The 22,508-nt window shown below is 34.2% G+C and overlaps 4 protein-coding genes across 4 annotated transcripts; all 4 read right to left on the bottom strand.

Moving 5' to 3' along the window:
- Window positions 1-8,217: 8,217 nt before the first annotated feature.
- Window positions 8,218-9,390, bottom strand: LOC131005606 (borneol dehydrogenase, mitochondrial-like). Its single transcript, XM_057932616.1, has 2 exons — window positions 9,255-9,390; window positions 8,218-9,134 (listed from the first exon to the last, which is right to left on the bottom strand). Exons 1-2 carry the CDS (start codon window positions 9,275-9,277, stop codon window positions 8,354-8,356), a joined length of 804 nt encoding a protein of 267 aa, XP_057788599.1. The 5' UTR covers window positions 9,278-9,390; the 3' UTR covers window positions 8,218-8,353.
- Window positions 9,391-12,740: 3,350 nt separating this feature from the next.
- Window positions 12,741-13,667, bottom strand: LOC131005605 (dirigent protein 23-like). The gene has a single exon (XM_057932615.1). The coding sequence runs from the start codon at window positions 13,530-13,532 to the stop codon at window positions 12,963-12,965; it is 570 nt and encodes a 189-aa protein (XP_057788598.1). The 5' UTR covers window positions 13,533-13,667; the 3' UTR covers window positions 12,741-12,962.
- A 2,506-nt stretch (window positions 13,668-16,173) lies between these two features.
- Window positions 16,174-16,986, bottom strand: LOC131005604 (dirigent protein 23-like). Its single transcript, XM_057932614.1, has one exon. The coding sequence runs from the start codon at window positions 16,820-16,822 to the stop codon at window positions 16,256-16,258; it is 567 nt and encodes a 188-aa protein (XP_057788597.1). The 5' UTR covers window positions 16,823-16,986; the 3' UTR covers window positions 16,174-16,255.
- A 3,202-nt stretch (window positions 16,987-20,188) lies between these two features.
- Window positions 20,189-20,920, bottom strand: LOC131005603 (dirigent protein 23-like). Its single transcript, XM_057932613.1, has one exon. The coding sequence runs from the start codon at window positions 20,873-20,875 to the stop codon at window positions 20,261-20,263; it is 615 nt and encodes a 204-aa protein (XP_057788596.1). The 5' UTR covers window positions 20,876-20,920; the 3' UTR covers window positions 20,189-20,260.
- Window positions 20,921-22,508: the final 1,588 nt, after the last annotated feature.

Raw genomic sequence — 22,508 nt, 5'->3', positions numbered from 1 at the left:
TAAATGACAGCAAATACTCAAATTTAGTAAAGCTAAAATAATGTGAATGCATATACTAAAATAATAAATTACATTTTAGTTATGTTATTTATATTTTTTTAATTCTATTGTTCAACATTTAACTTTACGATATTTTAACAAATGCAAAATCTATGTAAAAATGGATTATAGAAATAAAAAGATGCAATTTGAATCTCATATTGATTTTTTATGACATATTTTTTTTCAACTCATGACCTAAACAAAAGTATATACTTATGCAATAATCAGATTAACTCATAATCAGATTGAAATATTCAATTATTTGATGTTAGCTCAGGGAAATTCAGTTTAACATAGATATGAAAGCTCTAAATTTACTCAATTTAAAAAAATGACGAAAATACCATGGTATGATTTTCTAATTGTTTAGTAAGCATAAGATGATTTTCTAAACAATTGTTTGGTAAGCATAAGATGATTTTCTAAACAATAATATTTATATATAAAATAAAATATATTCCCCCCGTCCACGAAATGAGTACCCATATTTCCTTTTTAGTCCGTCCATGAAATGAGTACTCATTTCCCTTTTTAGCAAGTGTGCCCCACACAACCCTTTAATTAATACTCTAAAAAAATGGGATCCTTATTCCACTAACACCACATTCAATACATTTTTTAAAACCCGTGCCGTCCACAAATGGATACTCATTTCGTGAACGAAGGGAGTAATAAAATTTGACTTAATATATTTATAACTAAATCTTGGCATGTCTGCATAAAATTTTTATTTGTTCAACGTGACAAAATTATCTTTTTAAATTAATGACAATATAAATTGACTAATTAATTGATAAACATTTCCGCTAGGCATATTTTTTTTATAGTTTTAGAAGAGATGATTCTCAAAATTCATTTTTGACCAGTCATACTCAAGACGATATATTATTAAAGAGTCAAAGGTGTGTCTGTTAAACACCATACGAGATGCACACATAACTTAGTTTGACCCCAAACAATATGATATTCACAAGTTAGAAGTGGTTTGTCAAACTCCAAATGGCATAATGCTTAACACTCAGTTACGGTCTTTCAAGCTCCAAATTAGTGACGCTTAAAACTCAACTCCAATCTATCAAATTATGGATAAGATGATGCTCAAAAGTCAATTATGATCTCCACACAAGATGATGCATGCTCACAAGTTAATGTTATCGTCTTACGAGCTCCAGATGAGATGTTGCTCACAAGTCAGTTCTTATCTTTCAAGTCGCAGATGAGATGATGCTCAAAAGTAAGTTACATTCTTTCAAAGTCCAGGTGATAATACTTATAAGTTAAATGTCATATTTCAAGCTTCAAATAAAATGATAATTAGAAGTTCGATGTACAAAGTCAAATGAAATATTTCCAGCTATAGACAATATAATGCTCAAAAGTCTTATAAGGTTTAGATGAGATGATATAGTCTTAAATTTTACCTATTAATTTTTTTTTTAAAAAAAATTATACTCCTATAAAAAATTAGTAAATCTTTTTTATATGCGATTAATAAGAAATACGATGTATCAATCATATACTATGTCAAATTAACATATATTTTTTTCTTCTTATTTTTCTAAAATCTCCAACCCCACATCTATATTTTAATAAATATTATCAAGTAAAAACTTATATAAAAAGACAATCTATTCTAACTATAAAAAAAAAATTAACATATAATTGGTGAAAATTATTAAGAGTATTAGTGTGAACTGTACTACCAATTTAATTTTGTTAATTAATTTTTTATATAAAAATCCTTTCATATGATATGGTTATAAATAATATACAATATATAATTATGATGTAAATTTGTTTTCCGTCGATTTTCGACGGGTTACACAATTATTAAGATATTGTGTGATTCTCGAGTGAAATCATCTCGCAAATTAAAATTTGTGAGATCCGACATTCAAACATAAAATTAGGGGTGGGAAGATAGGGTTCGGGTATAGGGTACCCGATTACCCGACCCGAAAAAATCGGGTATCGGGTACCCTATACCCGAAAAATTAGGGACCGGGTTCGGGATCGGGTATTTAAGGTGGGGAAAAATCGGGTATCAGGTATACCCGATCGGGTATCGGGTATACCCGAAATACCCGATTTTTATTAAATATATATTAAATTATTTAATTAAATTTTAATTCTTTAATTTCAATTTTCAAATCAAATGAGTGAACTGTAACCCTACCTACAGTGACGGAGGGAGGGGGGGGCAGTGGGGGCACTGGGCCCCACTGGAAATTTCAAAATAATTACTAGTATAGTAGTATAGTACTATAGTAATATTTATATTTTTAGTTAAATATATGTAGTTTTAATTCTAAAAAAAATCTATTTTTTTCCTTAAAACAATCATAAATTCACAATATTTTTTAATTTAGGTTGATGTTATTTTATATTGTTTGTTATTATTTTTTATTGAAAGAGTAAATTTGAATTTTGAATTATCTATAATGAACGATCATAAAGGAAATAGTAAATTTTGAATTGTAAATGTAACTTTTTTTATAATCACCTTGCAATTTACTTTCCATGTTTATTTTACTTTTTAAATTATGTTATGGATTGTTTTGTTTTAGTTTCTTTATTAATAATATTTTTTTAATTATAACTTGATTTTATTATGTATTATTAGATATTATAGTTTTCCTTAATAAAATTCCCATTTAATATTAGATATTATTGCTAATATATTTAAGTAATTAATCCTAGTTCATATCAGTTATTAGCTCAAACCATATGCTAGTTAATTAGTTTTCATTTCTTTTTTGTATATATGTTATTCGTATTTACATTATTAATGAGGATTTAGTATTTCTTTAGTTATGTGAAGTAGCGCGTTAGTGAATGAATCCAATTATTACTTTTATTTTCAGATATCAAGTTATTAATTATTATTAATAGTCCTAAATTTTGTTATGTAAGTTTTTAGGACATATTTTGATTAATCTTAGTACCTCAAATTGAAAGAGATATTTTTGAGTCTACATCGAAAGAGATTTATTTTAAATATTACAATGAAGTTTTTATGTTAATAATTTTAAAATACTAAATGTAAAAAAAATACTATATGTTATAATATAGCAATGCCTAGCTATTAATTTTAAACGATGCATTGTACATAAAATATATTGATAAAAAAAATAATTTTATTTTTAATTTATATATATATATAATATATATATATATATATATTATTTTAAAATTATTATAAATTGGGCCCCCCTGAAACAAAATCCTGGCTACGTCACTGCCTACCTACTCCCTCCTCTGTTCTCCCGAGTCCCGCCGCACCCCCAGGCCCCAGCCCAGCCCTCAATCCCTCTGTTCCGTTTGCTCGACGACCCAACGTCGCCGGCGCCGGCCTTCGTCGTCCCACCCGCTGCTCGCCACGATCCAGCGGCGCAGTCCTCTCGCGACCATCGCCCAGTCCGCTGTCAGCCAGGCGCCCAACTCCCTCTGTTCCGCCCGCAGCCCGTCGACCAAGCCTCGCCGCCTTCGTCGTCCCAGCTGCTGCGCCGCCTCCGAGCTCCCAGCAGACGCGCCGCCAGTCGTCCCCACTCCCAGCTGCGCCGCCTCCGAGTTCCTCTTCTTCTAATCTTCTTCTTCCTGTTTTTTTTTTTTAATTACTCAATTCAATGTGTACCGGGTAATTAGGGTACCCGAATACCCGAGTCGGGTATTAGGGTACCCGATTTTTTTTCGGGTTCGGGTATCAGTTTTTCGTCTTAATCGGGATCGGGTACCCGATTTTTTCGGGTAGGGTACCCGATCCCGACCCGATTCCCAGCCCTACATAAAATCTGGGAGGCGAATCAAAATTGATATCCCAAGTTGACCTTGTCTTAACATGAAACAATCACAAAATTTCACAACTGATGTGAATTTTTAGACTGTCCACTAAATAATTTGCATTTTTGGAAAAATATAAGTTGTTTACATTTGTCCGCTTTTCAAACATTGGGTTTGCTATATTTGCAAGCCTATGGGTCACGTGAACCAGACCCGACCCGTCAAAAACGGGTACCCGTCGGTTTACACGATAGCTAGGCCCAATATTCTATGGGCCCGTCCGTTATTATATTATTAAAAGAAATTAATTCACCTATTATTTTTTAAATTAGGCTTTATATGCTTCGTTAGGGCTTCAATTATATTCATCACCTTTTTTTCTTTTCTTTTTTTTTTGAAATATTCAATTATTCATCACTTTTTTTTTTTTTTTTGAAGAAAGTATAAACGGATACTTAAAAATCACAATAAGAGGGAAAATAACATAAATTACATGCATAAATATAAGAAACAATGGTGTCAAATGGCCATATTGAACATGCAAACACAATATTTGGCCATTAATTGAAAAAACACAAATTATGGCCATTAATTAGGCAATATGCCTAATATACCCCTAATTGGGCGGACTGGGTAGGGTCAGGAGCGCGGGTCGCGTGTCGGGTAGGATCAGGCACGCGGGTCGGGTTAGGCACTTATGGCACTATTAGTGCCATAAGTGCCAACGAATTTTTTTTTACTCCCCCTGCCATGTCTACCCCCAAGACCCCCGACCCCACCCACCCCCAAGCCTTTTCTACCCCCCAGACCCCCGACCCTACCCACCCCACCCACCCCCACCCCCCACCACCCACCCCCAAGCCAATTTTTTTTTTTTTTTTTACTTCCCGTGCCTTGTCTACCCCCCCCCCCCACCACCCACCCCCAAGCCAATTTTTTTTTTTTACTCCCACTGCCCTGCCTACCCCCCACCCACCCACCCCCAAGCCAAAAGGAACTTTTTAAATACTTCCCCTAGGGTTTAGATATTCCATTTAGGGTTTAGATTATCCAATTAGGGTTTAGATTATCCATTTAGAGTTTAAATGTTCCATTTAGAGTTTAGATGATGTTGTTGTTTCAATATTTGTTCTGCATGTTTGGCACTTATGGCACTATTAGTGCCATAAGTGCTAAAAAGACCATTTTACTTTATTTTATTTTGAATTTTCGTTGGCACTTATGGCACTATTCTATAAAATAAAATAACAAAAGTAAAATTTGATTTATTTTTATTTAGGGGGAGTAAAAAAAAAATTTTTGGCTTGGGGGTGGGTGGGGGGTGGGGTGGGTGGGGTCGGGGGTCTGGGGGGTAGACAGGGCAGGGGGAGTAAAAAAAAAAATTTCGTTGGCACTTATGGCACTAATAGTGCCATAAGTGCCTAACCCGACCCGCGTGCCTAATCCTACCCGGCACGCGACCCGCGCTCCTGACCCTACCCAGTCCGCCCAATTAAGGGCAAAAATGTCCCATAGCTATAAAAATGGCCAAAATTTATGTTTTTTCAATGAGTGGCCATAATTTGTGTTTTATGATTCATTTTGGCTATTCCAAAATTTTACTCTAAATATAATGTATGTATTAAATAATAGTTGGGACATGAAATCAATTCTTGCTAGATACTAATACCACTAATACCAGATAGTGACATAATAAAGCAAACGTACTACATAATGCATAGCATACACTCACAGGGAAGGATAACAGCAACAAACACGAATTGTAGGTTTATGTGTTCAACTGCAAGCCTCCTGCAAAAGAAAATGATTAATTTATTTCTTTAGATGAACAGCGACGCAAATTCATACTGCAATCATATAATATAACCAACTCTCAGAATATAGTATTCGTATATTTGTAGTTCCCAGTTGTAATCATATGTCTCACAAAGACTTGAACCAATTGTACTAAGTTTAAAGTATAACTAATTTTCTTGCTGAAATGAAGAAACTGAACTCTGAGAGCTCTCTATGCTTTCATTCACGCAAAGTTGATATTTTTCCACATTTCCCTATTACTTCAACATGATCAGGCATTGCTATTCTAACGGTCAATTAAATTTCATAGCAAGATTAAATATATATAGATATTTGCCCTACTACAACTAGATATACAGATAGGTACCTGGCTAGCCGTGGAGTGATCCGTGAATGAGTAAAAAATGAAAAACATGGGCGGTGTTTTCAATTGGAGAGTAAACAAGAACAAGGGGAGTGCAAAGGATCCGGTCATCATCGTCGGTGCGGCTGGCTTGGAACTTGACAAAGTGGAGGAGCTTCTATCAGGGGTGCAAGCAGCAAGCCAGAAGTTGTTGGTGTTGGGTAAGTAACATAACAAGTCAGAGATGTCAACACCATCGACTTCCATGGAGGTCCACACACATTTCAAGTGCTTTCCCCCATTGGAAAGATCATAGGCACAAAGCATCCATGGATAATCGCCGCCCCATCGAGGGTGGAAGGCAATGTAGGCGATGTTGGCCACAACGGCAACCAAAGGGGACCAATCAGGCACATCGGCGGCCACAAGTCTGAGTCTGGATTCACGGTGACTAGGATCGTAAGCATAGATTTTGCCCGAAGTCGTGTAGAAAAGAATCCGGTTGTTGGGTGGGTCCGGAATCATCACATGCTCTCCCTCTTCCTCTTCAGGAAGAAGATCTCCGATAAACTCGAACCAGTCTGAACCCAGATTTTCATCTTCGGCGTATCGGTCATGGTGGTTGTGACCATAAAGCTTCCCATCAAGTGTACCGAAGGCCAGACACCCCACAGGAAGGGGTAAATGCTTCCACTCTGAATCTGAATATGAATTTGAATCCGAATCCAAATCCAAAAAACAGGCGTATTCATCCGCTTGATCAGCTTTGGCCGTACATCCTGCCAAGCACAGCTTTGAGTTGACCAAAAACATGGTACCTACCATCCCCCAACAACGCAGCTTCGGATAGCAATTCTTCTCTACTTTTCCTCCTTGTTTCAGATCCACCTTATGGAATTCTAACCACAAGTTAAGCTTCTCATCATCCGCTCCGGACCCATCTTCGGACCCTCCAACAATTAGAATCGTTTCCATCTTTCTTCAAAGCCCTAATTTCTTCTTCTAGGTTTACTTCTTTTTTAAGGGGATGGGAGAACATATATAATATAATATGGGCCTCAATAAGCAATACGACCCAATAACTATAATCTGACCTAGCCCACTCCTCTATTTTATAAAATAATAATAATAAGGAATATAGGAAGTATTTTTAAAATGATGGATTATAATTACAAATAAAATATACGAATTGATTTATTAATGAAGGTGCAGACACCTAATAATAATGTGTGTTTTGAGAAAATAGTTTTCTTTTTTAGAGGGTTTCGAGAGTTTCGGGAAGAGATCCGGTGTCCCACAATTTCATGTGTGTCACTATGTCCCATGCTTATATCTATTATTTTAAAAATATTTTTTATAAAAATAAAATTTATTATAATACTAGGAATTATATTTAATTTTTATTTCAAAAGATTAAATTTTTTAGAAAGTATATACCATGACTTTGAATTTATCAACCTATTATTAGCTTATAAAAATAAAATTAAATGATAAAAAATAATTATATACCCTAAATTGATGGAATAAACCTAGTTTACAATCACAAAATTAAACCAAAATATTTAAAGTTGAAACTGACGAAAATATATATAAGAAATTAAATAAAATTGAAAGTGGAACACAAAGTGGGACATAAAATGTGGTACACTAAATCTCATTCCGTTTCGAGAAAGCAGTGAGGTAAATCAAAAATTCATTTAGTTAATCAATATGTGAAAATAATAAAAGAATACCTACACAACTGATCCACCTCTACCGTACCGCCTCATCATTTTCTTTATTCTTTCATTTTTTTTTTCTTCCTTCTCTGCAAATTCTGTCGATCCACCCCATTTCTTCCTTTTTTCTTTTTCTATTTTTTTTTTATTAATTTCGCATGCACTGCACGCGCCTTCCTCAACTTCTTTCCCACCCGGCTCCCCCGTCAACCTTGCTTCGAACCTCCTCAGCACTCCAGCACACGGCAGACTCTAGTGGCCCGGATCGATCCGGTTGCTAGAGCCTACATTGGAGATGCTTTAAGGTCCACACAACTTCACTCACATTTAAAGTGAGATCCAAACTCTACTAATAATTTCATTTATATTTTATTAAAATTCGTGTTGTTTACTATACGTGAATTATTTTGTAGACGTTACCTTTCTCATAAGTGAATGAATCGTTGATCGCAAAACTGTATCCTTATATATATAATCTCAGACCAGACGAAAATATCAGTAATCTTTCATTAGAGTCTCCAACCAAACAAGGATGAATAAAAGAAAGCAATCGTGCATATATATATATATATATTTTCCAAAACACATTTAATTCATGCTTCATTTAATTTTATTTATTGACATCATGAAATACAAGATCCGACAAAATACTCCACCATCAATCTAAAGCAAGTTATTTAATCAAATCAAATATGTTGAATCCTTGATTCTGAATAGAAAATCCTCCATCAACCATAAGGTTAAGTCCACTCACATACTTAGATTCATCGCTCGCCAAATAAAGAGCAGCCGCCGCCACATCTTCCGGCATCAAATTCACTCCTTTAAGGTTGGAATATAATCCTCGGATCCCATCGCCGTCCATCTTCACGAAGTCCCTCGCCAGCGGCGTCGGCAGAATATACGGCGACACGCAGTTCACGCGCACGCCGTGGCCACCAAGCTCCACGGCGGCGTTCCTCATAAACCCGACCACGCCGTGCTTCGAGCTGGTGTAGGCGTGGGAGGAGGAGCCGCCCACGGCGGAGGCCACGCTCGCCGTCGTGATGATGCTCCCGCTACGCTGCGGGATCATCACTCGGGCGGCGTGCTTCGTCCCGAGGAACGCGCCGGCGAGGTTCACGTCGACCACGCGCTTGAACTCGGACAGCTGGCAGTCCCGGATCTTGATCTGGGGGGCGCCGCCGATGCCCGCGTTGTTGAACATGATGTCCAGCCTCCCGTACGTCGAGACGGCCGCGTTCACGGCCGTCTCCACGTCGGATTCTTTGGTCACGTCGCAGCGGACGGACGTGGCCGACGACGGCGGTCCCAAATCTTCGCAGACGTTGCGTGCTAATTCGTCTTGGATGTCCGCTATTACAACCTTGGCTCCATGCCGGGAAAACATTCTGGCGGCGGCCTCTCCGATGCCGCTGGCGGCGCCGGTTATTAAGGCTACTTTCCCTTCAAGCCTAAGTCACGTGAAGCATGAAATTAATTACAACATTTTTGGTTATTATACAATGATGCTTTTGTGATTTCGACTATATTACTGATTACTGATTATTGAAAATTGTGAATGTAGATCTTACCTTCTTAGGGAAGTTGAGGCCATATTGACGCACCTTTCGTTACCTTGTTTTGTATTTTTTTTTGTTGTTGTTAGGTTTCTTTTATAGACGTCGACATTTTTTTTTCATAAATTGACAATTAAATAAGTAAATTTAAAAACCGTAGTATAATGGTATTAATGGATTTGAAGCAAGAACTTTGATTAGGTATTAATTATTTTATCATTAAATCAACATACGCACACATAAATCACAGATGGGTTCCTCTGTCCTAGAGCATATAGTGTGTACCACTCTAAATTTCTTTATTTTATAATTATTTTTTATAAAAATAAAAATTATTATTATATTATGAAGTCTCATTAATATTTATCACTAGTAGAATTTAAAAAATTATATATCCTAACTTTAAATTAATGAACCCAAATAATCTATTATTAATTCAAATAAATATAAAAAAATAATTATAATTAAACCCTAATTGGATGAGTGAACTCTTATTAATTATTTTTATATTATATTAAAGTATAATAAATTAACATAGAATAACAAATAATTAAAAATTATAAAGAAATTAAGAGTGGTCAGCACACTACATTTGAGACAGATGATCCCATTTGATTAAATCACACCAACCAAAATGATATTATCACACGTATATATTGATACATGCACGTTTAGCATTTCATTTCTAAGTGTAGCTTATCTCTCCCTTATACCTCAAAGTAAACACACACTAAATATTTGGGTTGGTGTTTGGTTGCGAAACGCACTCAACTTAATAGTCATATAGGCGCCTATTAAATTAGTCATTGTTAAGTAGTTATATCTCTCCCTTATACCTCAAAACGAAGTATAAGGTGATAAATATAGGTACACTGAATCTCATTCCTAAGTGTAGCTTATCACACCCTTATACTTCAAAGTAAACACACACTAAATATTTGGGTTGGTGTTTGGTTGCGAAACCCACTCAACTTAATAGTCATATAGGCGCCTATTAAATTAGTCATTGTTAAGTAGTTATATCTCTCCCTTATACCTCAAAACGAAGTATAAGGTGATAAATATAGGTACACTAAATCTCATTCCTAAGTGTAGCTTATCTCTTCCTTATACCTCAAAGTAAACACACACTAAATATTTGGGTTGGTGTTTGGTTGCGAAACCCACTCAACTTAATAGTCATATAGGCGCCTATTAAATTAGTCATTGTTAAGTAGCTAGATTCTATAAGATATTTATATTTGTATAATATTTTAATATCTAATAAATTAGTAATATAATATTCTTCTAAATATATAATACTCCCTATGTCCCGTAAGAGAGTATCACTTCGGGAATGACACGAGTTTTAAGAATTATTTGGTACATAATATGTTGAGTGGAAAACATGACCCACTACTTTTTAAGAAAAGTGAGAATGTATATGTGGTCATGTCCAAAATAAAAGTGGTACTTTTCTTATGGGACAAGGACTCAAGGAAGCATGTAATTTACACAATTAAAATGTTGAGAGGGATATCCAGGTTGAAAATTTCCTTGTGTAGAAGAAGATCTCATACCATTGTTTCTTGGAGTGCCAGGAACAAAATTCTGCTCAAACCTATGCCAACATCTATCTGCAGTGTGGCCAGGTATGCCACAAACTTGGCAGATGGGCTTATTGTTATTCCCATATCTGCCTCCTCCTCGTCCACCACGATTACTTCCTCTGCCTCTGCCACCAAAAGTTCCTCCAAAACCTCCTCTGGAGTTGTTGCTGTTGTTGTTGTGGTAAGGTTTGCCTCTTCCACCTTGATGAGCAGCTGCATTGGCTTGATTTGCTCCTTGAACGAGGTTGGCAGAAGGTTGAGAGCCTTCTTGATTCAGAACTTGAGCCTTAGCAGACTCAATCCGGCTCTCAAAACTTAATAAGAGGGAGCTGACATCACCTAGGCTCCAGACTTCAGGTTTAGAGGTGATGGTCACCATTACAGAGTCATACTCAGCACCAAGACCAGCAAGAGTATGCATGATCTGGTCATCTTCAGTCACCCCATATCCTGCAGATGCAAGAAGATCACAGCAAGTCTTGATCTTGTTGAGGTATTCTCTCATGCTGAGAGAATCTTTCTTCAAGGTTTGCAGTTGCAATTTGTATTGCATCACCTTTGCCTTCGATTGATTTGAATAGTTCTGGATAAGAGTATCCCAGATCTCTTTACTAGTATTGAGTCCAATCACTAGTATCATGGTACTTTCAGTGAGAGAGGACTGGATCCAGGCCGAGAGAAGTTGATCTTGACGGATCCAACTGATGTACTCTGGATTAGGAAGCATTTCACCATCTTCTTTGATTATAGTAGACGAAGGTGGATCTTTAAGAAAAAACTTTTCAAGGCCAAGTCCTCTGACATTTGCCATAATCTGTTGCTTCCAGATAAGAAAATTGTTTTCATTTAGTTTGACTGATATTTGGTTATTTTGTGGGATTATAGGAGTTGTGGCTGGGTCTGCCATTATAGGGACTGGTCAAGGAAAGAAGGATAGGAAAAATAGGTATATGAAAGAGACAGGTCCTAAATCACCTGCTCTGATACCATGAAAGAAAACATGTTAAGGATAGAAAGAGTAGTCATGAAGCAGGACTCTACTGTATTCATTATAATTTTCACAAAAACTACACTGCTCAAGGAAACAGCTATAAGTTATATATACTAGTCCATAGACTATTCTAGATGGCTAGCTATGAAACCCTAATCCAGCTATACATGCAGCATGTACTGCAAAGATATTAATAAAGCTAAAGGTACCACAAGATACAAACAAAACAATCCTAACAAAATCAAACTTTCACGAGCGTCTTATCTGGAGAGATATTCTCATCAGAAATCCTTTTGGTCAAAGAGTCTTTAATCCCTCTTGGCATCTTACGTGGCTCATGATGTTGAGCTGGAGCAATCTCATTAAGAACAGCTTGAACTTTACAGAGAGCAGCTTGAGGAGTTATTCTAACAGACATGTAGCAATGTCCATTATACTTTTGTCTCTTGTTCTGCAAATTGGCTATGTATTTGGATTCTCTTATATAACACGTTAGTAACATCCATTGAACTTTTGTCTCGTGTTCTGCAAATTGGCTATATATTTGGATTTCTCTTATATAACATGGTAATAACATCCATTGTACTTTTGTCTCTTGTTCTTGTACCTTTTTCTACCTTTTCTAAATTCTATAGGGGCACAATTTTTTATTTGCTTGTATTATGGTTATGTGCGAATCCTTCACACCACGAAAAGGAAATTAAAATGATAATGAAAAATAAAAAAGAACTTGTCAAAAACTGTCTATTGACTTTGCTATATGCAAGCCCATAGGTCATGAAAAAGAACTTGTGCGTGTGTTGGTCTAACGGTAGGAGGTTAATATTCAAGGCCTGAGGTTTTTGAGTTCGAGCCGTCGCGCGATCTTTAAAAATTTATTTATATATTTACTTATGTAATATGTAATTTGAAACAGTAGAGTGCGATGCAAAGTCATCCATAAACTCAATTCATCAATAGTAAAAAGGACCCTTCACTAATGACAACAATAGTGTGTATTCCTTCGAAATTAAAACAGAAAACAAACTAATGAACTATATCCTAGTTCAATTCTTTTGAGACATGTAAAACTAATTGATCGAATTATCTTTTTCAAAAATAAAACAGAGAAATCGATCGAACCGAATAAAACCTAACACTCTCTCATATATTGGTAGCAACCGTAACATTGTACCCAACAACGGCATCCCCGCTAACATCGGCCGAGTAGGTCTGCGCGACGGCGTAGCCCCGGGCCAGCCGGAAAAGCCCGGTCCCGCCCACCACCGACATCTCCCGCGGCGAATTCAACGCGGAATTGATGCTAAGAAGGCTCAAGGAGCTGCCGTCGTATATTCCGTCGGTGAAAACATAGCTAAGGGCCATGATCAAGTTCAGCTCGGCCTGCGCGGCCGAGCCGTACAGCCCCCGGGCCCGGCCCACGAGCTTGGACGAGGGGTCGGGCCCCACGGTCAACGCGTCGTCGATCATCAAGAGCTTGCCGAATTGACCGGGGAGGGCGGCGCCGCCCTGCAACGGTCGAGCTATCTCGATCGCGCTCGGGTTTTGGCCGCTGAGTTTGTCGTGGAAATAGAATTGGAGAGTCGTCACCACTTGATCGCCCGAGTCAACTCGCTTGGCCCACGTGGCTTGATCGCCGTTTTGGGCTTGAGCACAAAAGGCAATGGTTGAAGCAAGAGTGATGAGAAGTGGAATTTGATTTTGGATTGCCATTTTTGGCTTCTTGATCAAATGTAGTACCAAATTTAAAGTTGACTGGCTGGGGATATTGTGCAATTTGAGGGTATTTTTAATTTTTAGAGTAGTTGAACTAATTCAAGTTGGACTTATGGGTTGGTTCAAGAAAATCTTCAAGATTTTTTTGATAAAGTAGATGTACATAATTTGAAAAATCTTACGTTTTGGTCTAATGTTTTAGAAAATGGGTCATCGCCCACCAACCCCATAGAAAATAGTGGAGATGTTTTTATCAAAGCAACGATCGATGACACATGGGATTTTTATTAATATAGAAAAAGTATTATTTGAAAATATGAAGAAAATAAATACGTATAATATACAAGTAGTGGTTGGTTAACAGATAGATTGCAATTGAACAATTGATTATAAATTAATTTGATATGTTGAGAGTCCATTGATTTGGTAAGAGATGTTGGCATGCTGATTAATTAATGATCAAATAAATTATCTTGGCTAGGCCGAGATGATGATTAAGTACACTCAATGAAAAAATAATTAATTTGATATGTTGAGAGTCCATAAATTATCTTGATATGTTTGAGGAATTGGTTTTCATGGTTTACTTAAAGGGTGGATTTCGTCCAAATTTATATGGGTTTACTTAATTCATATATAGCAATTAATACATTTTGAGATTGTTTTATCATGATTGGTAAGAGATGCTGATCAATGATCAAATTAAGATATCCTAGATTCCTAGGCCGAGATGATTAACAGATTAAGTACACTCAATGTAGTGTCTGAGGAATTGCATTTATGGTTTACCATGATTTACTTAATTCATATTAATTAATATATTAATTTTCAGATTGATTTATCATGATTTAGTCTAAATTTTTCCAAAGACAATGTTGAGTGTGTTCCACAAATTAAGTATATGACCGATCAAGTGCGTAAGTAATAGGCCAACATGTAATAATCTATTATACTCCCTCCGTCCCACGAATCTTGATACATATTCATTTTTGGGCCGTCCCACGAGTCATAACACATTTCTAAATAAGATAATAATTAATCCAAAAATAAGGGGTCTTAATTACATTCTCTCTCCCACTTTATCGCTTTATTATTTCATCTCTCCTACTTTATTACTTTTATACTTTATTACCTACACACTTAAAACAATAATCTACAACTCCTTAATTCTCATGTCGAAACTAAACGTGTCAAGATTCGTGTCCACAAAAAAATTCAAGAAATGATGATTTTCACTAATAACTTTCATCAAATTATTACTTCTACGAATAAATGCATATTCAAGTCTCCAATATTGAAGTACATGTCAAGATCAAGATAGATACTATCGTATTGTACAACTACGTTCCAAATAGTATCTATACGAATCTCTTCTCCATAAAAAAGAATATATGAAACACATACATATGATAATCAAATACGATAAAACATGTCATCAACTAATCTAGATATTATACTCCCTCCGTCCTAATAGTAGTTTTCCATAGCTTTTGGGTACGGAGATTAAAAAATGTGTAAAAAGTAGATAAAGTGGATTGGTGGAAATTATTTTAATATTAGGTATAGAGAGATAATATATTGCCAAAAATAAAAGTGTTAATAGGCAAAAATGCCCTTTTCTTATAAACACTTGTAAAAATGCCCACTTTCATAAGTGAAAGTGGGCATTTTTACAAGTGTTTATAAGAAAAGGGCATTTTTGCAAATACCCCAAAATAAAATATATTTTTGTTGAAGAATATAAATTATATAAATGATGGTGAATTAAGATATATTGATTGATTTCAGGCATATTCTAACGGTTATGTTAACTTGAAAAGGAATAGATTTATGTATATTAGATATTAATTATTTTAATATTTAACTTTTTTTTAATCTTATAATAACTCTAAATTGACTATATGCATTGTGGGATCGTGAAAGGGTCAAAAATTATTGTAATGCAATTAATGAATTTTTAAGATATTAGATTGTTTAGGTGGGGATACAAACACATTGTTTTATCACTAATATTTTTGTTATAATATATCATAGAATGGGTTGTGCAATTAAAATTAAATGCATAATTATTTTCTTAGTTTATAGGACAATGCTACAAAAGAAATTCCAATTTTGACCGAGGCTTTAGCTGTTCAATCTTTTATGGTGCTATTTTATTTAATAAGTATGTTTGAGGGAGAAACTTAATTAGGTAAAATGATATATCTCATTTTATTTTATTGGAGTTTCAATTTTTAATTGATATTTGTAGAATTTGTAATAAGAATATGATTTTTTTTCCTATTGGCCAAGTGGGATTAGATTTTGAGTCGCCATTTATTTATTTATTTTTTTAATGCTTTTTGTGTTTGATGAGTGGTGAGATTTGTATAAGTATTGGGCCACACATGGAAATGTCGTTTTATTTGATGGAGCAGTTAAACTACCATGATGGTTGGGAACATGGGATTGGAGAATCTTAGAGGAGGGAGAAGAAAATAGAAGCAGACAAATATGGAAATTTTTGTGTTTTGGTGTATTTTCTAAGGGTGGAATCTATTTCCCACTTTCTTACTTGCAAAATTTGGTTAACTCAGCTAATATGCGAGGAATTTTTTGTTGAATAGTATAGAACTTTTAGACTTCGTTTAATCAGATCTAAAAATTCAAAAATCAATGTTCTTGAATTCACAACCAGATCTATGATAATCAAATACAATAAAGCATGTCATCAACTAATCTTAAACATAAGTAACAATAGTAACATTGTATCCAACAATAGCATCCCCGTTAGCATTAGCCTGGTAGGTATTCGCGATGGCGTACCCCCGGGCCAGCCGGAAAAGCCCGGTGCCACCGACCACGGCCATCTCCCGGCCCGACTTCATGACCGGGTTGAAACCTAGAAGGCTAAACGAGCTACCATCGTATATGCCATCGGTGAACACATAGCTAAGGGCCATGATCAGCCCCCAGTCGGTCTGCCCGACCGACCCATAGAGGCCCCGAGCCCGCCCAATGAGCTTGGAAGACGGGCCGGGCCCCACGGTCAACGGGTCATCGATCATCCAGAGCGCCCCGAAGAGGTAGGAGGAGGCGTTGGTCGAGGCGGCTTGGGCGATCCTAATCGCGGTCGGGTTGGGCCCACTAACGACGTCGTGGAAGTAGAATTGGAGCGTTGTGATCACTTCTTTTTCGGTTTCGTTGCGCTTGGCCCATGAGGTTTGATCGCTTGTTTGAGCTTCAACACAAGCCAAAATGGCAGAGACGAGAATGATTAGAAGTGGGATTAGATTTTGAGTTGCCATTTTTTATTTTTTGGAAAGTTTTTTTTGTGTTTGATGGGTGGTGAGATTTGTATAAGTATATTGGGCCACATGGAAATGTGGTTTTATTTGATGGAGCAGTTAAACTACTATGATGGTTGGGATATTGGAGAATCTTCAGAGGGAGGAAAAAAAAATAGAAGCAGACAATATGGAAATTTTTGTGTTTTGGTCTATTTTCTAAGGGTGGAAAATGGTCTGTTTCCCACTTTCTTTCTTGCAAAATTGGTTGACTCAGCTAATATTCGAGGAATTTTTAATTGAATAGTATAGAACTTTTTAGATTGCGTTTCATTTGATGGAAAAGAAGAAAAAATAGTATATATTTTCACATTATATTTTACATGTTATAATAAAATTTTCTTTTGATGGAAAAGAAGGAAATAATATATATTTTCACATTATAGAAAATTTTCTGTGGATATAATAAAATATTTTGTCGAACAATTTCTTTTCACTCATTTTTATTTCAATATTGGATAATACTATGTTTAGGTAGTCGTGTGAAAATATTTTCCAATATTTTCATCTTTAATAAACATGATCCCCAAAAAGGAGGGGGAAGCTACGGTGAGACATTTTGTGGTAGATAAATAATGATTTATGTAAGGGTGTTTGGTATGTATGATTTTTCAGTTTAAGAAATTGATTGAATTGAGACGTCAAAATAAGAAAATATGGTCTATTGAATTGGGACGGAGGGTGTATACCTCAAAATTTGAAATAACATAAAAATATACAACATGGGAAAATATTATCACATCTATAACTTGTGATAATATTATCATGAATTAGAGTGAAAAGGTGAAAAAAAGGGACCGTCCGAAAAAAAAATTCTTTTATGCCTGAGGAAAAAAAAATTATTAAAAAAACTTTTGAGAAAAGTAAAAAAAGAGAAAAATATATATTCCACCCTTTTTCATTAAAGCAGACGCACCCTTAAAAAAAACGTTAAGAAAAGTATAGTACATACTAACAAGATGGTTAATATGATACGAAAAAAATACTCTTATAATTATGAGGTTGGTCTTTCCATCTATCACGCCTAAAGATTTTGTATTTAATTAATATTATCTTTGTTCACGAAAAAATTTATCACATTATGTACAATACAAATTTTAATAAAATACTTCTTTCGTCTACAAAATATTTCTATTTTTCATTTTCGTCCGTCCATAAAATATCTTACTAGTTTACTCTTGAAAAAATTCAACTAACTTTTATTAAAATTCGTGTCTATTTCTTATAAGAAGATGTTTCAATGGACAAAGATAAAAAAGATTATGAAAAAAAAATTGTGAACGAGCACAAAAAATTTATGAAATTTTTTTTGTGTACGAAGAGAGTACATTATAATTGTTATTACAATTTTATTTTTTGCTTATGAGAATCCGTAATTGCTACTTTCATTGCGCACAGAATAAACGCACGTATATATAAACCACAAATGAAAGATAAATTACTCTTGGGATTATGAAATCTTACGTATTTCATTTTATGACGAGTATAACCTATAATAAACAATATTATAGGAATTTTTATTTTTTTGATAAATTAACAGTATTAAATAAAAAATGTAAAAACCGCGTCATGTTGGACTCGAACCCAAAATCTTTAACTTTAGGCCATAACCATTGTAACGCTAGAAAAATTTGATGCGACTGGCTTGATCTACAAAGTATTGGTGGATTTCAAACTTGAAGTATTTAATTGGTCTCATAAGAATATTACTCACTACATAAATATTAGAAGACTATTCGTAAAATTAATATAAATTAGTTTATAAGGTGTACCCAGAGAAAGAATTTGAAAGTGTAAGGGTTTTGACATTGATCAGAAATGTGAGCATGTTTTAAAGGATCTTAAATGTATAAAATTAAGTGAGTTTATATACAAATATAATATTTGCAAATCAATTAAGCATAATACATATAGTTACACACTTTTGTTACTCAAAGATATTTTAATACACATAAGCTCGTAGCTCTTTAGAGAAACTAGTGTATCTTATGCGCTATGCGCGTTGAATTTAGACTCGCGCAAAATCTGCAATAATTAAAATTCGATGCCAAAATCAGTTTTTGCTAACTGATCTAATATTTTAATATTACAAATGTAATTATACAAAAATATAACATGTGTCTATATATAGATATTGTATCACTTATATAGTGAGTTTCTATAGTTACACAAATTGAACCAGATTTATCGCATAAAATAAGTTGTGTATGAAGTTGCTATGTAACATTATGAATTTGGTGTAAAAAATATCCACTTTTTTATTTTTATGCGTAGTATGGTTTAAGAATGATTTATACAATTTTAAGAAAGATTTATATAAAAAATTAATTGGCTGATAATTTGAGAAAGTACGTGTACATAGATAGTAATTTATAATTTTAAAAATAATTTAATTTTCAATTAGTTGGATAAGATTATTTACTTAGTGTTTCTTAAAATAATTGTAATTTATAATATGATACGATTTTATAATAATTACATAATGTAATATTAATAATATGTTTTTAATATAAATAAAATTTAAATATATAATTTGAAATTTTAAAATATTAATTCTAAAAAAATTTAAAAGAGTTAAAATACGGTTCCTCATTTTAAGGAAAATATCTCTTCTTAAATATAAACTTTTAATATGTTAAAACTTTAAATTATTACAACTTGCTCATTTAATTTCTCTTTTCTACATACTATATATCAAATTAAAGGTAATTTCATGACCTTTTATTTAAGATGTATATTGCATATTTTATCTAAAATATAATTTCATGAAAATGAGAAAAATATGTTTTATCAACAAAATGAGAAAAAAAAGGATGAAATTAAAATTTAAAACTGAATTTACAAAAATACTAAGATGAAAGTTGGGCAATTTTTTGCTTAATCACAATTTTTGGTAGTTCTTTTTTTTAGGCTAATTTTCGGTAGTTTTATCAACATGGTATATATATATATTTTTTCACTCCAATTCCAATTACACCCTTGTAATTGAATTAAATTACATTTACTTTGCTTTTTATATATATAAAGATTCCAAAATTTTAAAATAATTCCGGCGCCGGTTTCTTTACGTGATTGATAAAATGCATGAATATTCATGAGTATTTTTATCTTAAATAATAGGATTTCTCCAATTTCACTATTTTAATAGAATAAGAATCAAGCAAAACTAAGCTTAAATGATAGAAATAATCAATTAAGGACCTTAGAATATCTCAAATTAAGTTTCAATTCATCTAAATAAAAAAAGAGATTATCTTTACTATTTTTATCTATCAATATTAATCCTCCAAAGAAAATGCCTTCTAAGAAAACAAAGAAATTTAAATTCCTAATGATACTATATGATTATTCAAAGTGGAAAATTAATAAACAGAAACATCAAATGGAAATCCATAACCATCACTCGTGTGGGTGCTCTGAATAATCATACGTAACAATTGTAACATTGTATTCAACAATAGCTACACTCATGGCATCGATCGAGTGCGTTCGCGCAACCACATACCCACGGGCCAGCCGGAAAAGCCCGGTCCCACCGACGACGGCCATCTCTTGAGCCGGCCGCAACACCTCGTTGATACTAAGAAGGCTAAACGAGCTACCATTGTATATTCCGTCGGTAAACACATAACTAACGGCCATGATAAGGGTGAACTTGTTAAGCCCGGCCGACCCCATTAGGCCCTGGGCCCGACCCATAATCCTCGAAGATGGGTCGGGCCCCACGGTCAGCGGATCGTCAATCATCATTAGAGCTCCGAAAAAAGTGCGCGAGCGGTTGGTTTGGGCTGCTTCGGCTATCCTCACCGATGTTGGGCCCGGCCCGCTAGGTATGTTGTGGAAGTAGAATTGGAGAGTGGTTGTTACCTCATTTCCTCTCTCCACTCTCTTCGCCCATGAATTTTGATGATTGAGTTGGGCATGAGCCGCTCCTGCATTAATGGATGAAACAATAAAGATTAAAATTGAAAGGAGATTTAGAGTTGGCATTGTTAGCTCTTTGTTTTTCTCCATCAAATGTATATAGCAAAATGATATGGAATCTATAATATGGAGACGAGATATGTTAATAAGTTGAAATTTTCAAGGAGGAGTATTTTTCTTTTTATAAGTCGATTATTGAGCTAGCTAGCTAGGAAAAGTCCTCGAAGGAATATAAGAGATATTTTAATCGAATTCTTTTGGTGGTTAGAATTAATGATTTACTGCATGTATCTACATATATGGCCTAGTGGTACTGTTAATTCATAGCTGAAAGTCGTGAATTTGAATCACAACTCGAGTTTGTTATAGTATATAATTAACTGTGCCAAATTAAATAATCCAACAGTTATGGGATATATGAATTGAGAATTACAATTGGTGAAAAACTAATGCTTTCTAATTAGATAATGCAATTTTTTTTTTGAATTAATTAGTTTTTTTTTTTTTGATGCAATTATATATGAATATTAGGAACGCAAATCCTGGATCTGATAGAAGATAATCGAACATGTTGACAAGATGATAATTGAATATACTGGACAACTGGCCTCAACATATTATTAAATACATGCAGTACATAATTAATTAGTATCGTACACGTATAATGGTACAATATACTTATCTTGTTTTTTTTTACTATTCTACTTTTTACTTGATTTATTAATTTTTTTTATTACTTGGGGAGGGAGAACTGTGGAGTTTGAACCCTAGACCTCACTGTTCACAAACAGGAGTTCGCACAGCTTGGTGTCCCATTGGAGACAAAAGGAGAATAAATTAAAAAAAAAAAGTGATTAAAAAAATAAATTATTCTTTATTTTTATTTGATTTATTCAGTCATCTTAACAAATTATAAATGCTAGTATTATATTTTAAAGTAAATAATACATTTTTTTTTGATAAATTACACAAGTAAATAAAGAAATTTTAAAGACCGCGCGATGAAGGACTCGAACCCAAGACATTAACCTCTTATCGCTACGTAGGCGAACACACGCACACAAATAACACATCTCCCTACTAAAAAGTTATTTGAAGGATGAAGGAAATACTATAAATTATTTACATATTGCCGCTTTTGAAACATTGGCTTTTTGCTATATGCAAGCCTATAGGTCATGGAAAAAAACCCGTCAAAATAGAGTTAATCATTACTCTTATTTGAGGGTAACTCAATTTGTTACCCTTCAAAATAGCGGAGAAAAAAAAACAAATGAATCCCTTGCTAATAATTTATTTTCATTGTTGAACCAAACACTTAATATAAAATGGAGTGAATTTAAACACAAATTTAATTCTCCGTATTTGCAATCAATTTGCATGCTACATATTATTATACACTTTTGTTACTCAAAACTCAAAAGATCTACATTAATACACACTATAGACACTACAAAAAAGAATTCACTAGTGATATGTATGTCACAAAAATTAATGACATTTGATTATATAACTAATCAGTAATAGGTACATTTTCAAACGCCACTAAATTTTACTGACACGAATATAAATTATCAAATCTCAAATCACTATTAGCAACTTTATTTTGTAGTGGGAGAAATTCCAAAATTTTAAAACTTCGGTGGGACGACTAGAAATTATTAATACTTGAAGAAAAAAAATTAAATTTTATAAAGGTACTGTTGGAATATTCAAAGTGGAA

Source organism: Salvia miltiorrhiza, chromosome 1, assembly GCF_028751815.1.
Source record: "Salvia miltiorrhiza cultivar Shanhuang (shh) chromosome 1, IMPLAD_Smil_shh, whole genome shotgun sequence".
NCBI classification, from domain to species: Eukaryota; Viridiplantae; Streptophyta; class Magnoliopsida; order Lamiales; family Lamiaceae; genus Salvia; species Salvia miltiorrhiza.
This window is presented reverse-complemented; position numbering and strand designations above follow the sequence as displayed.